General features: G+C 50.3%; 1 protein-coding gene across 3 annotated transcripts in view; it reads right to left on the reverse strand.

Moving 5' to 3' along the window:
• The window catches only part of Ppargc1b (peroxisome proliferative activated receptor, gamma, coactivator 1 beta), a 109,312-nt gene that overhangs the window by 25,464 nt on the left and 68,478 nt on the right, over positions 1-15,370 (reverse strand). For all 3 annotated transcript variants that reach the window (XM_006525698.3, NM_133249.3, NM_001364996.1), the window contains one exon: positions 6,227-6,400. In XM_006525698.3, the coding sequence (XP_006525761.1) occupies positions 6,227-6,400 (174 nt within the window). The remainder of the gene's footprint in view (positions 1-6,226; positions 6,401-15,370) is intronic.

A 15,370-nucleotide genomic window follows, 5' to 3' on the forward strand; every position in this document is an offset into this window, starting at 1 on the left:
AAGATTGCAGGCTGCCTAGAGTGGTCAGCAGCTGATTCTTAAACTTCAGTAGCCAAGCAAAGGACTAAGAAAACAAGGCTCGGGCCAAGGGGACACACCCAGGGTGAAAACCTTGGTCTTGAGAGGGACTGGAAGGCTGTCAATAGCACCTCGGAGCTCACACCACACCACCATGCTGGGAGCATGATTCTAATCTCCATTTGGCAGAGAAAACTTTTCACCCAGAAAGTATCAGGCAAAGCCAGGGCTTGGACCACATGCCTATGCACAAGTAAATAAATCAGGGCTCTGCTTTTCCGCTGTCTGCAACCCCTGAGGTGCCCAGCCCTTCAGGCCCCCAAGCTCTAGGTTGGGAGCATAGACCAAACTGCTAGATTAGGCCAAGCACCCCCATCAGTAACCCTGAGTCCCTGGGTCCACACTGGCAGAAGCTCAAGCTATCACATGGTCCCTTCCGAGGCACGCTTTCCCATCCCAGGTCCAGCTGTTCATCCTTTCTTCAGGAAGTTCATCTGAAATACACATCTCGTGACAGCCTTTTGGCTGCACTAAATCTGTCCCAGGCTGCAACCTTCCAGTCGGAGCAGCAGCAGCTGAGTAACTCAATCGGGGACTCAGGGAGAGGAGAATAAATGCGTTTGTAATTTTTAGAACAGAGCTAAGAATAAAAAAAAACAAACAAAAAAAGAGTCAGAAGTTGTTAGTGGGTCTGAGCCAGGGCTTTGTGGACTGTGGGTCTAGAAAGCGATGAGGACTCCCGTGGCTGCTTCTACCTGCAAGACTCCCCCAATCTCCAGGCAAGACTCACTCTGCTCCATTTCTGTCACAGCTTCCTAGCTCTGGTGGGGAATTAAGATCCTGGGACTGGGGATCTAGCGAGATTTGGGGGATGGCCACACAAAGCTCTGCCACTACCACCAGGGTAGCCTTGGGCAAGGTGGTTCCTTCCACTGAACCTACTACACAAGGTGAGGGCAAAACAATAGGACCATTCCTTGTTCCAAGCTTGACTGTGGGAAGCAACGAAATTGCCGAACAAAGATGAGGGACAAGAGGGTGACTGGCCAACTTGAGTTTCTCAGGTTCTAGCGAGGTCACTCAGAATGATGTCATTAGTGCTAGGTGGAATGAGAATTCCCAGGGTGCCATAAATTATCACATGGAGCAAAAGTGTAAGAGCGTTTAGGGTCATCCAGTGGCCACGGGTATCAAACAAGCCACATGAGTGTTCCCAGCTCACCCGCGGCACGGATGACTTCATGCCAGAGTCCTGGGGACAGACGGCTCTAGGCCACAGCCTCCGCCAGTCACAGCTGCTGTTTCTTGGGAAGCCTACCTGCCATTCTTTCCACATGTGGGCTGAAGCCTCTGAACAAAGACCTATCAAAGCCACATAGCAAGCCGGGGCACATCCAAGGGTGAGAGAACCCTAACTTACAGAGAGCACAGGCCTGGGTGGGAATGAGTACCAAATGGCAGTCACCACAATGAGGCTGGGTGTAACCTACACTGAAGGGCAGCCTAGCTCTGGGATGGCTGGATGGGGCTGGGAGAAGGGCCACCTTACCCACACACTGCTGTGGCTCTTTCCAGGTCTCCTGGCTGCCCTGTAGGCGCCTCTGAATAGCACTGGAGCTAGCCATTGCATCCTGCCTGGGCCCATTAGCTTGTTCCCCTGCTCAGCTTAGAAATGGAGTGAAAATTAATGGCGAGTTAATCAGCTGAGAAAGGGGATATTAATAGACTTGCCCCGCCCCCAGCCTTCCCAGGCTCATCTCAAGCTAGAGGAAAAGGAGCCTCGGAGAAACCTTAATGAACTCCTGCATTTGGGGACTGGAATGGCATGAAGGAGAGCCACAAGAGCACACAGACAGAGATCCTTGCCTGTCCAAGAGGCCTCCACGAGTCTGGAGACACTCAGGAAGTCACCCATGGCCCAGCATGCCCTTCTTCTGAGAGAATTTGTGAATTCCCAGCTTCTGTAAGGACTGGTAACTTTCTTCCTCCGTCCTTAACACACCAAGAAACAGTGTTACACAGTCCGTGTTCCTTCCTCATTTCTCACAAGGGGAAACTGAGGCCCTGCAAAAGGGAGCTTGCCAAGGTCCCCATAGTACAAAATAGCCAAACACCTGCTTACTCTAGACCATCCAACTAAGTGCCTGTCGTACCCTGGCCCAAAGACTTTGGAACATTCAGAAAATGGAAAGCAATGCTCGTGTCCCCAGATCCTTTCTCTTAGCTTGTTCCTGTAGCAAGCCCTGTAGCCAAGGGGCCATTAGATGGTCAGAAAAGGACTCTGACACAGTGCTCCATGCTCCATGTTCCATAGTGCCCACTGGCAGGAGGAAGCTGCCTAAGTTAATGGCAGAAAGAGGACCAGAACCAGTGGGCCCTGGGCTTCTCCACTCAAGGTGTTGGAAGAGCTCCTCCTATTTGGCTCTTGAGAGCTCCTTGGACCTACTAATTGAACCATTACCATATTCAAGGGCTTCAGAAATGAGTCAACCACCATCTTCAGGGAGAACATAGAGAAAAGATGAGTCTGTGAGCAGGAGTGACCAAATGCCTCAGGAGAAGCAGCCCATGGCTCTGTTTGCATGATTATCATTTATTTGGGCCAGACACAATGCTAGACACAGACAGGGTAAAGTCCTGAGGTATTATATGCACCACAGTGACACAGCCCTAGAGTTCAAGAAGGGACAGAGAGATGCCACACAGACAATGATGATGACAGACTCTACACACATCATCACCTGTACAGCAGCTGCATTTATGCACCATGGCCTGCTCTGTGGATGAGGGTGTGCTGCAGAGAGCTACTGGTCTAAGAGCTCAGCTCGCTGTGAGGGCTGGGAACCTCTGCAGGCTCATTAAGCTCTGAATCCATGTCACCCAGGGCAGGGCTTCTCCAGAGGCCTGCTGAGGCTCTAGCTTAGAGTAGGTACAGGGGCCTGTGCAGTCTCTAGGGGATGGACTCCAGCGGCAGTCTGGCCCCACTTGTCCATTAGCTCTCTGCAATCTGAAAGCATTTTTGAAAAACTGTCCCCTAAGAGGGAGGGAGCAACATTACTTTGGCGCTGTGTTTTAAGTTTTTGTTTTTTAATGGAGAGAGGGCTGGTGAGGCCGTTGGTAAAAGCAGTTGCCTTGCAAGCAAGAGAACTGAGATTAAGGCATGGAACATGTGTTAAAAATACAAAGCCACGAGTGGCAGTGTGAGCTTGCCATTCCAAGGTTAGGGAAGGAGAGACCGGTGAGCTCCAGGCCAGGGACAAAGCCTGTCTCAAAAGGGAAGATGTGCTGGATGTAGTGCTGTGTGTCTTTGATGCCAGGACTTGGGAGGCAGAGGCAATGGACCTCTGTGGGGGATACATGACGAGACCCTTTCTCAAAACCGAACACAGGCAGAAAGCAAGGTGGCTGGTGACAGGAATGGCACAGAGGTTGTCCTCTGGCTTCCATTGGCATGAACAGAGAGAGACAGAGACAGAGGGACAGACAGAGAGACAGAGATGGAGAGACAGCTAGAAAGAGACAGAAACAGAGATAGACAGAGGCAGAGAGATCCTGAGAGACAGACAGACAGGCAGGCAGAGGCAGAGGCAGAGGCAGAGGCAGAGGCAGAGGCAGAGGCAGAGGCAGAGGCAGAGGCAGAGGCAGAGGCAGAGGCAGAGGCAGAGGCAGAGGCAGAGGCAGAGGCAGAGGCAGAGGCAGAGGCAGAGGCAGAGGCAGAGGCAGAGGCAGAGGCAGAGGCAGAGGCAGAGGCAGAGGCAGAGGCAGAGGAGGCAGAGAGGCAGAGGCAGAGGCAGAGGCAGAGATCCTGCATGGCTAGGACCCAGCTCTCACAGGATTGGCAAAGGGGTTTCACATGGTAGTATAGGTTGTGGGCTCCTAAGTCAGAGCCTTTGCCCTGACCTTTCCCAGCTGTGTGACCTTGAGCCAGTTGCTTCAGCTCTCTGGGCACCTATACAGTTCAATAATAATATGCAACTTACAGGTTAGAATAGTCTCAAGGAAAAATCCATACTCTCTACCATGATGCACAAGACTCTGGTGAGACCCTGATGACCTGTCAGACACACACACTTCCTTCCCAGCACCATAAGCACACAGCAGCTGCTCCAGGGTCACAGTTTCTACCCTTCCACGCCCTACACCCAGCTAAATGCAAGAGGCTTTTCCTGACACCCCTCTGCAGGCGTTCTCTGCCATGTGCCCTGGCAGTCCTAGTGGCTGGCTTATGGGTTTGCTAATCTAGGGATATCTCCCTCCAGGCTGAGTCTCCTGATGACCTCAGCCCCTGACACACAGGGAACTTGACAGGCTGCTCTGGAAGGACAGACAAGCTCCATCTGCAGGACTGAGACTACACAATGACATGCAAGCCCTACACATGCACAGTACAGTGCTGCTGCCTGACTGGTACAGAGGCCACACTCAGCCTAGGTGCCTGCCGCTACGGGAAAGACGATTTTGGGAAAAGACCAGTGAGTCTGAAGGCTCCTTCACCTAACTTCAATGTGGGGAGTTTTATTTCCTCTGTGGCCATCCATGCACTGTACCCCTCCCCCCAATGCACATAAGCAAATGTCTGTAGAACTTCCTTTATTCTGAAGAGCACCCTAGACAGTTCATGCTACTATTCAATTGAAGAGGCCTTTTTCCCCTTATTTATTTATTTATTTATTTATTTATTTATTTATTTATTTAAGATATTTTCTTTATGTACATTTCAAAATGTTATCCTCTTTCCTGGTTTCTCCTCCGAAAAACACCCTCCCCCTACCCCCTCCTCCCTCCCCCTGCTCACCAACTCACCCACTCTCACTTCCTGGCCCTGGCATTCTCCCACACTGGGGCATAGAGCCTTCACAGGACCAAGGGCCTCTCCCCACACTGATGTCCAACTAGGCGATCCTCTGCTACATATGTAGCTGGAGCCATGAGTCCCACCATGTATATTCTTTGATTGATGGTTTAGTCCCTGGGAGCTCTGGGAGTACTGGTTAGTTCATATTGTTGTTCCTCCTATGGGGCTGCAAACCCCTTCAGCTCCCTGGGTCCTTTCTCTAACTCCTCCATTGGGGACCCTGTGCTCAGTCCAATGGATGGCTGTGAGCATCCACTTCTGTGTTTGTCAGGCTCTGGCAGAGCTTCTCAGGAGACAGCTATATCAGGCTCCTGTCAGCAAGCACTTGTTGGCATCCACAATAGTGTCTGGGTTTGGTGATTGTAAACGGGATGGAAGGAATGTGCCAGGGGATGGACACACAAGCCACTGGAGCTGAGTGAACTCTGCAGAATGGCTCTGGGCACTGGTTTGGTTGCACCTCTGGGTGCCCTTTCTAGTGAGAGTTGCTGAGAACAGAGTGAGGCTGTGCATACAGGCAAACCCAGGACAGACAAACCCAGGACGGCACAGATGTTCAATACCACAAGCTCTGCACTGGAGTCCTCACCACCAAGCAGGCTGGACTTGTATAGCTGAATGCAGTTGCTACAATTTATCTCTTTATAATGTATTTAGGTGTATGTGTCCATACACATGTGTGCAGTGTCTGCAGAAGCCAGAAGAGAGTGTCACATCCCCTGAAGCTAGAGTTAAAAGTGGTTGTGAGCTATCCAACGTGGGTGCTGAGAATCAAACTTGAGTCTTCTGGAAGGGCAGCAATCTCTTAACTGCTGGCCCATTTCCCTAGCTCCCAGTTTTTGTCTTTTGAGATAAGAATTCATTCATGGAAGGAAGCCCAGGCTTGCTTCAAACTCATGGCCATCTTCCTGTCTCAGCACCCCTGGTACTGGAATTTGCAAGCATGAATCACGATGCCCCCACTCAGAGTCTAAGACTGATTCGGCTACTGAGGAAGTGACTCGCCCAATTTCTCCAAGCCTCGGTTTCCCCATTTATAAACCCAAGAAGTATTGACACCTGACTTACAGGAAAGGAGGTGTGGAAATAATGTGGGCACAGAGGACTAAGAACCCCCTGACTGCCAGCAGAGCTTGCTTCCTCCTGTGAGGCACAGAAGGGGCAGCTCATTTCAGAGCCTGCTTTCTAGAGGTGGCAAAACGGGCCAGGAACTGGAGCTAGAGCTGGTCTAAGCCAGGTGTAGATCCAGAGAGGGAAACAGGAGCCCAAGAACCTACGTAGGTTTGACCAAGCATAGAAGGCAGGAGACTGGGGAGTCGACAAAGGGTAGGGCCGGTGAAAGTCGGGGCTCACCTGGAAGAGCTCGGAGTCATCGGGGCTGTACTGGCTGGGCTCTGTCTCTGAGGTCTCCGGGCACCACTGCAGCTCCCCAAAGCACGTGGCTGAGTCAAAGTCACTGGCGTCCAGCTGGGAGAGGTCAAGCTCTGGCAAGTCAGCACACAGCTGTTCCTCTCCAGAGTCCCCACCCTGAGGAGACAGGAAGGGGAAGAGGTGATCAGAGATGAGTTTGGCCATACCCAGCCAGCTTATTCATAAACTATACATCAGGACCTTATACGAAGACCCAAATTTACCATGTAACTACGACCCGTAAAGATTTGCCCTATTCCTTGAAACCGCTAAGCCTATTGGAAGATAAAGTGGGCCCCGAGGCACAAGGCCCCACTTCTCTCCTTTCCCTTTGTCCTGCTGCACATCCCTCAAGGCCCTGCCCACGAAGCATGTCTTTCTAGGACTTTGTTGGGTTTTTTTTGAGAGCTTGAAAACAGTTGCCATTTTATGTATGGGCCCGTTACCTGAAAAGCATTGCTGCAAAGCTAATGTCCCGTATATATTAATCCCAGAACAGAACAAAGAGATAATAATAATGACACAAAATGAGTGATTTTCCAAGCTTTTGTAAAACACCTAACTTCACAGGCATGGTGGTGGTGGTGGTGGGGTTCTTTATAATATCTAAAGTATAGAAGACCACCCATCAGAGGTTAGGTTGAAATAAAGCCATGACACAGCTCGATTGCAGAATCCGTCAGTGTTGCCGAAAAGAACGAGGCAGCTCTGTGAAGATGTGGCAAAGAAAAGCTAAGTCACAGAATAGTCTCGGGCCGCAGGCCATCCACAGTCTACATGTGTGTGGGAGGAAATGGTAACCAAGCTGACAGCTTCTCGGTTTGGGATAATATCCATGTAAGCTCACAGGAAGAGGTTGACAGAGCCCCTCACCCACCGGCAGTGAGGGCAGGCAGGGTGGGAGGAAGTTTGAAGGGACTCTGGGTAGCGACAGCATCCTGACCAGTGGCTCTCAAAGTAGCAGGGCCAGCTGCATCCCCATCTCCTGGGGATTTACTATTATTGTAGACACTAGGGCCAGCCCACCTCTGCTGAGTCAGAAGCTGATGACTTTCTCATCTACTACCCAAAGGGTACCCGTCACCAATTATAGGACTGCCCCGAAGATTCAGAAACTGTGCAGGCGGGGAGACAGCACTATAGTGGGCGGGTTGTCACAGATTTGAGGAAGCAGCTGGGGCCTGCCTTCATCCCCCTCATCCACCATGAGCCTGTTAGGGAAGGCCATTCACATGACCCTCTGAAACCCAACTGTCTCACCTATGAAATGGGCACAGCATCAGTACCTGCCTTACGGACTCAAGAGCAATTGAGATGATGTTACAGTTGGGTCCACCGAGTACTCAATAAATGTTGGTTAAGGGTAGCGACCTCAGAGAAAGATGACGGTCGGTCGTAATGAAGGTAGCATCGTTCCGTGGCAGGTGGAAGGGAAGGGCCTCAGCAACCCCCAAAGCAAATATGACACAAGAGAAATCGGCTTTTCCAGGGCCTTTTCCTTAATTGTTCCCACTTACCAGGTCTCATAAATTATGAATAAATGTGTATAATTAGCTCAACTTGAAACAGGAAAAGGGCTTTTACCCAAATTTGGGTCAAATATCTTAATTGGCATTTTGCAAGAATCCTGCCTATACAGGCAGCATGGGGACCAGGCCTCGGTGCGCATGGCCATCCCAGCTGAGTCTCAGGCCAAGCAGCCCTGTGCCTCTAGGGACAGGTCCCCACCATCCCTGCTCTCCATCTTCTCCAATACACGGATGCCCAGTATCCCTAAATACTGAGCTGCAAGTTACTCAGAGCTATGTACCAGAGAATATACAACTGCCAGGGGTGGGACAAAGTCCACCACTGTCCACTTAGAGGTGGACCATTGGGGCTGAGGGAGGATGGAGTTAGGCAAATAGCACAGAAGATGTGATTCTAGTCACGCCCCTCTTATCTATACAGAAAATTCCAGAAGTAAGCAATTCGTTAAGTTTAAAATTATGCGTCATCCTGATTAGTGTGATGAAATCTTAAGTAGTCAGGCCCAGTCTCTGAGGCCTTCATTGGTCCAGTGTATCCACAGAGTGTATACGACCCACCCATTAGGGTCTCTGGAGACACCTTCATTACTTCAAAGACTGAGGTGGACTGGCAGTTCAGTTAACTCTTTTTTTTTTTTTAAGATTATTTATTATATGTAAGTACACTGTAGCTGTTTTCAGACACACCAGAAGAGGGCATCCGATCTCATTACAGTTGTGAGACACTGTGTGGTTGCTGGGATTTGAACTCAGGACCTCTGGAAGAGCAGCCAGTGCTCTTAACCGCTGCTGAGCCAACTCTCCAGCTCTCGCTCCAGCCCCAGTTAACTCTTTTATCTCACTGGTAAATGCTCCCAAAGTTCACAGCAGTAGTGCTGCCATCATGACATGCTAATGTGCAGCCATGAGAGGGAAAGGCAAGTGTTCTAATCGGGGAGGAGAAGAGTCCGATGGAAAACTAGTTACAGTCTCAGAATTTGTGAAGAGGAGAAGAAGAATTCATGCCAGTTTTACTATCACGTCTCAAACTCTTACAGCTAAGGCTGCAGTACAGAGTAAGGGCTTAGTAAAGACAGAAAGGGCTTCGTGTTCTGTGCATATGCAAAGAACAAAATGAACAAAAAACACTCAGGGTCTGGTGTTAACAATAGCTTCTGGCATCTAATTGGGACTTCGAATACAAACTTCAAGACTAAGGAGGACCACTGCAGGAATTGTGATGAGGTCAGCTAGATGCTTCTGGGCCTAGCTCGGGGCTTGATAGTGAGGGGAACATGCTGACTCAGCAGCTCCGAATAACCAGTGCTCAATAGCTCCCTCTTGGAGCTTCTGTCCCTCTATACACCCACTCAGTCTGTGACAATGTGGATGGCTTTGGCTTTTGTGGATGGTCAATTGCTTTGCTTTTAAGTTTGGGCCATTGTAAGTCTGGAACAGTTGTGTATAAGTCTTTCAGCAGACATGTCTTTATTTCTCTGGGGTAAATATTAGGTCTGGATTTGCTGGGCCATTTGGAGCATGGGAGTTGAGTGTTTTAGATGAGGGGATGGGGTGTGTGTGAGGTGGGGACAGACAGAAGTCAGGTGATGGAAGAGGCAGGAGGGGCTTTGAGGGGGTATTAGTCAGGGCAAAGAGCTCAGTGAGGATGAACCTAGGACATGCTGCCATGGAGCCTGGGAAGTGCTGAGCTCAGCAAGCTGCAGCTCCCTGACAGGAGCTGGGGGGTGGCAGGGGATGGCAGTGGGCCAGGCAGGTGGAAGCCGGATCAGGTGGGGATTGTAAGAGATTTGGGTTTCACTCTGAGTGTGATGGGGGTGGAGTCACCATAGCAACCGTGCCTGAGCAGGATGGGGGTAGGGTCAGCATAGCAACGGTATTAGGTGGATGGAGGCACACAGGAGACAGGAGGTGGCAAGCTGGAGAGCCATCACTTGGCTATCATGTACTGGGCCATAGGATAGCAAGGACAGCCTGCAGCTGAGATAGATGGGTGCTAGACAGACAGCAGGAGTCTGCTGACCAGCAAAGCCTTCAGTAGTCAGCCTTCTGCTATGCCCTTGGTCTCTCTTACCTCCGTAGCACCCAGGTTTTAGAAGCAGTCTTAGAATCAGACTCTCAGAAGCCCAGTTCAGCAAGGAGTCAGCAGTCCTGAAAGGTAATCTAGGTGGTGGATGATCTGGGAGGTAGATGCTCCTTCCAGACCCAGATAAAATGGCTGGGATACTTCCCAGTGGATGGCCCAGTGGCGAAGTGCCTGCTTTTGGCATACACAAAAGCTCTGGGTTCAAGCTCCAGAGCTTCCAAAAAGAGAAGCGTAATGTAAGTTCTTCCCCAAGACACATGTGTGCACATAGAATTCACACACAACTTGGAGGTCCTCACACAGCTTAGTGGAAAAGCTCCTGAGCTGGCTGCTCTACCCTGTTCCCTTTGCAGATGTGCAAACTGAGGCTCAAGGAGGGTCAGGGGTCTGTCTGCTCAGGGTCATCCAGAGAGCATCTGTCCCTCCTTGGTGACCACGCTACCTCCTTCACAAAATGCCCATAAATGCCCATGGCGGCCGCACATATTGATCTTCAGAGCAGTTCAACATACCCAGAGTACAGCCAGCGTATAAAAATAAAGGACCTTGGCTTTGTAGCTTCGTCAATTAGGCCCGAGACCACTCTCCAGCTAAAAACCATTAGGTGCTCCACTAATGGGGCAGTCTTGGCCTCCTCTACATTTACAGGCTTTTGAAGGGGTACGTAAGGTGACCCAGTTCCCTGGGAAAGGTCTCAACTGGGGCTTTCTGGCCCTGTCCAAGCTGTCTACCTTTTGCAAGCTCTCCTGATAGAGCCAAGAGGTCATGGCACAGGACTAAGAGACACCGCTATTATTGAGTGCTCACAATATGCCAAAAGCCACGCTAAGTCTCTCATGCACACCTTCGCCTCAGAGTCCTAAAACAACCCAGGAGAGTGGACGCCACTGTCCACACAGTACTGGTCAGGAGGCTGATGGGGGAAGGTCACCTGTGTCTATTGCTATGGTTGCAAGTGACAGCCTACCACCTGTGCATGGCATCCACAGAAAATCAGGACCTGTAGTCTGAGGGGCTGGTGGGCTGATACCAGACTGCCATCTGGGCTCTTCCAAGGCTTTCAAGGGAAAGAACTGCTCTGTCTCAGTCCTCTCTGTTTGCCTCGGAGGTGGCTATCTTCCTTTTCTACGTAAGGTTTTCTCCCTTTGATAAGATGCTAGCCATGCCAGATCAAGGCCGACCTAATTGACCTCAACTTAACTTGATCTGTTCTGTCTATAACCTTATCTCCAAAGAGCACCCAAGGTCCCAGAGAGGTGAGGCTGAGTCAAACCCAAGTCTTTCCTCTAAAATGCCTGTGCTAGCCCTCTTTACTGTGAGTGTGAGAGGACCACTTCAGACCACTCGTTCCCACTGACAGAGGGGAAGTGTGTCGAAGGAAGGTGTGTGTGTGGGGGGAGGTTGGAATGACTCAAGTCAGCAAGGTCAGGACTAGGGACAGCAACGCTGCACCGTGTTCCCTGCTTCCTACGACACTTCTCTCGCCCATTGGTTCTCCATTCAAGTTGCTGTCCCATTGTGCCCCTTCCTCCGGCAGCACTGTACCCCTCATCAGAAAGGGTTGTGGCTTCCTCAAGCCCGGGAGATAAATGACCCTGGCAGAGGATCTGCACGGCTTCATTCCAGACTCACATAAGTAGCTTCATTGGAAGCTTGTGTATCTTGTTGGAAATTGATCCCCTGCTTCAGAAAGAATGCATCTTCAGGAGGAAAAAAAAAAAAAAAAAAAAAAAAGATGTTCAGTCTAGTTTTCCTGCCTGTAATCAGCAAATCTCCAAGCTTACTCCATGGCCCCGAGCAAATTCTCAGAATTCCTGAGTGGAAGGGAGGAGTGGGGTATGGCAGGTAACGACAGGGACAGCTTGGGTTTTGGACCTAGGCTGTACTTCACCTTGGCTCTTTCAGGGGATTCTCAGAACTTGAGACTGGACAGACCCCAGGGCCCCTCTTACCCAAATCTTTCATACAGTTTTTGAGTTTATCAAATGTCTCAGAACCATGTAAGCTTTGGGGTAATATTTAGGCTGAACTCAGCATTTAATTAAATGAACACATCAATGAGTGAACAAAGGAATGAACTTCCAGAGTGGAAATTCAAGTACAAAAGGAAGACCAGTACTGAGGTGAGAAACAGCCAAGCGGAGGTGGCCTTGGCCCTGACTCCTCTGAGATCAAGACAATCACCTTGGCTTTGTTTTTACAGACAAATAATGATGATAAGGAGAGGCCTACCTACCAGGCCTCTTACCAAAATAAGGAAGCTAGGCTGAGTGCTTCCCACATGCCAGGTACTTGGTGAGGATCCCAGGTTGATGTAGACTGAATACGACCCCACGAATTCATGTGTTGAAATCCTACTCCCCAAAGTGAAAGGTGATAATGTTAGAAGATGGGGTATTGGGAGTGTGTGTGTGTGACTGGGTCACAGGGTAGAGCTCTTGTGAGTGAGATTCGTGTCCTTAGAACAGGAAGCTAGAGCAGCCATTACTAATCCATTACAAATGGCCTAATCTAGGCCATGACCCTGAGCCTCCCCTCCATGCCTTTCTGGGAAAGGAGGGAAGGAAATACATACAAGGTCCCCACAAAAGCCATTTCCTTCTTCTCTGACGTCTCCTGTTTGGGCTGCATCTCAACAATCCCCCCCACCCCCCCCCCACCCCCGCACTCCCACCCATGAGAGAAGTCTACTATCTTTGGGAACCTATCCCTCCCCTAAAGCCAGGTAAGTAAGTCTGGCCAAGTGGGCAAGATTGGATTCAGGTTTTGTGAAGCATCTGATTAGGAGGGCTCAGCTATTCTAGAAAGGCTGGCAGCCATCTTTGCCAGTCCCCAGGAACAGCAACCTAGACAGCAGCAAGCTAGGGCAATGCAGAGCCAACCCAGAGAGTCAGATTCCAGCAAGGTAATTTATGAACTGGATCCATCTGGGTCTGGAGGCAGTGACTCCCTGCGCTCTACAGTTGTACAAGTGAATAAACCCCCCATCTAAACTGCATGCCAGTCGGAGTTTGTATCACCTATCAATGACAAAGTGATAGCTAATTCATCTCTCTTACAAAAAAAAAAAAACAAAAAAACAAAAAAACAAAAAACCAATCTTCTCCTTGTCTTCCAAATTAATACAAAACTCCTAAAGAAGCCTAGAAGAATAGTAAGAAGGGTAGGCAAGCTTTGTATTCCTCCCCCCAACCAAATACTTACAGCATCACACACACACACACACACACACACACACACACACACGAACAAATGCACAAGCTCAAATGCAAGGAAGAACAAATAGATAAGATAAAGATGTTCGAAGCCCAGCCAGAAAAGTCCAGAAATGCTTAAAGTCAGAGATCTCTGAAGGGCCTCAACCCTGGGCTAGGCAAACCATGGGAGTGTCTGGCCTTGGGCCAACCGAACACAACACGAAGTTCAGCCCTTTATAGCCAGGTTCCAAGCTTTCACCAAGCATCTGGTCAAAGAACCTAAGGGAAAGTTTGATAAGAACGGATCCTCCAGCTCAGAGAGCAAGGCAGGGTCAGGTACTCAGAACTGGTCATGAGCTTATCCGTGTCAACTGTAAAGGAGCCAAGGTACAGTGTACTTGGGACAATAGCTCTGCTCTAGGGACAGGGCATCAGAACCAACCTGAACAGCAGCAGCCCAGCTCCACCCAGAACTTCTTGCCATGTTAGTGTTTCTGTAGGCTATGGACAAACCTAATCCTACCAGACCTATGGTAGAGCGATACCCAGTCTCCAGCTGGCCAGCCAACTGGGTGTGCTTCTGTCCTGCACACCGTCACCGCTCACCCAACCTGCCTCCCTAGAGCTTGTGCTCTGCTAGGCCCCTGCTTCCTCCCAACTCATTTGTTACCAGCCTTACAAAACTTAAATCGTTCTTAACTAGAACATGTTAGTAGAAGAGGCGAGAGAGCTCCGTGAAAACTAAGCTGTGGGCTGCGGACGCCAAGAGCTCGAGTTACTGAAAAACCAAACTGCTGTCAAATGTGATACGGATGAGAGCTGATCAAAGAGGAGACACACCGATGGGGAGATCCGAATCATAGATGAGGAGACGGTGGGCTCTGCACTGGCTGCCGGGGGGAAAAAACATCTGGATCCAGCTGTGTGGCTCCCCAAGCAGGACACTGGGGCTTTGGCCCTGGGGTGGGGACTTTGCCAGAATGACTGGGATAGTCCTCTAGCCAGAGGCAAGATGAAAGCAAAGGACACACGGCTTTGTTAAGATGCTAGGTGGGTACAGAATTCTATAAATTATCTGACTTTTATTCTAGGAATCCCCATCTCCCACAAAGTCCCTCCCTCGGACAGCAGATAAGAGATAACTGATGTCCACCCATTCCACACTGCTGCATATCAGTTGAGGAACACCATAAAGGGTGGGGCGCTGGGCTGGTCCCTTGCCACACTTGCCCAAACAAATCTCTTATACAGCAGGTGATAAAATTGAGGCTAATGGGAGAACAGGAGGGGAGTTGCCCAAGATCCACAGAGCCAGCCCCTGGCACGATCATGCAACGAGGATGTCCCTGTAACCTCTGTTCAAGCTCTTTTCCAAACGGCAGGTCACTTCCTCAACAGCTGCGGTCCATGTTCCCAAATTCTGGGTCAGATTCCTACCTGCCAGGAAGTGGGGAGGGAAGGAGAACAGAGAGGTCCACGGAGCAGGTGCTATCTTCCTTAGTCATCACCTTCCCCAGTCCCTGTGGCCTCCAGTCTCTTATCCCTCTGAGATCTGTGAGCTCAGCTGGCTGGGCAGAGTGGGATTAACCTGGAAGGCTGGGAGCTCTTGCAGGGCCTGGTGCGGGCCTTTGGAGTCTAGACTCTCCTTTGTCTGGTACCAGGGTCTGGGAGGGGGACTTTCCTCTCTAGCCAGGGCAGCATGGATTCCGGTCCATATCGTTAGTACCCCTCTCCACAGGCCTACTGATGTCCAGGCCCCGGAAGGCAGCGTTTGTTTTTAAACAATAAAAGGTCAGTGTGTGCTGCGACTTGGGCTACTGTGCACTTTGTGTTTGCCTGTCCTTGCTGCTGATTGTAGGCACTTAAACTCAAGGGCCTCTTGAATTCCCATGAGAGTGGCAGGAAAGACACTGGCTCAACTGCCAAGTGATGCGTGCACACAGCAGAGCCCTCCAGAGGCAGAGCTAGCTGGCCCTGCCTGGCTGAGCCTTGCTATTCACTGGCAGCCACTGCGCCTCTGGACCCACACGCAGGGAGCATGTGGGTTCCTACCTGGGGCCCTCTGAACTGGCACCCCTCACTTGCCAGTGGCTACCTCCCCTTGGTGGTCTCCAACCACTTGAGCAGACCACCCAGCCTCTGGCATTGCCAGCAACCTTCTGAGATTCTCTCTCGGAGAGAGCGCTTTATTTTTCTGGAATAATTTTTAACTACTTTCAAGCCTGCAATTTAGTGGCATTAACTACATCCACACTGTTGCGCAACCACCGCCACTACC

Source organism: Mus musculus, chromosome 18 (assembly GCF_000001635.26).
Source record: "Mus musculus strain C57BL/6J chromosome 18, GRCm38.p6 C57BL/6J".
NCBI lineage: Eukaryota > Metazoa > Chordata > Mammalia > Rodentia > Muridae > Mus > Mus musculus.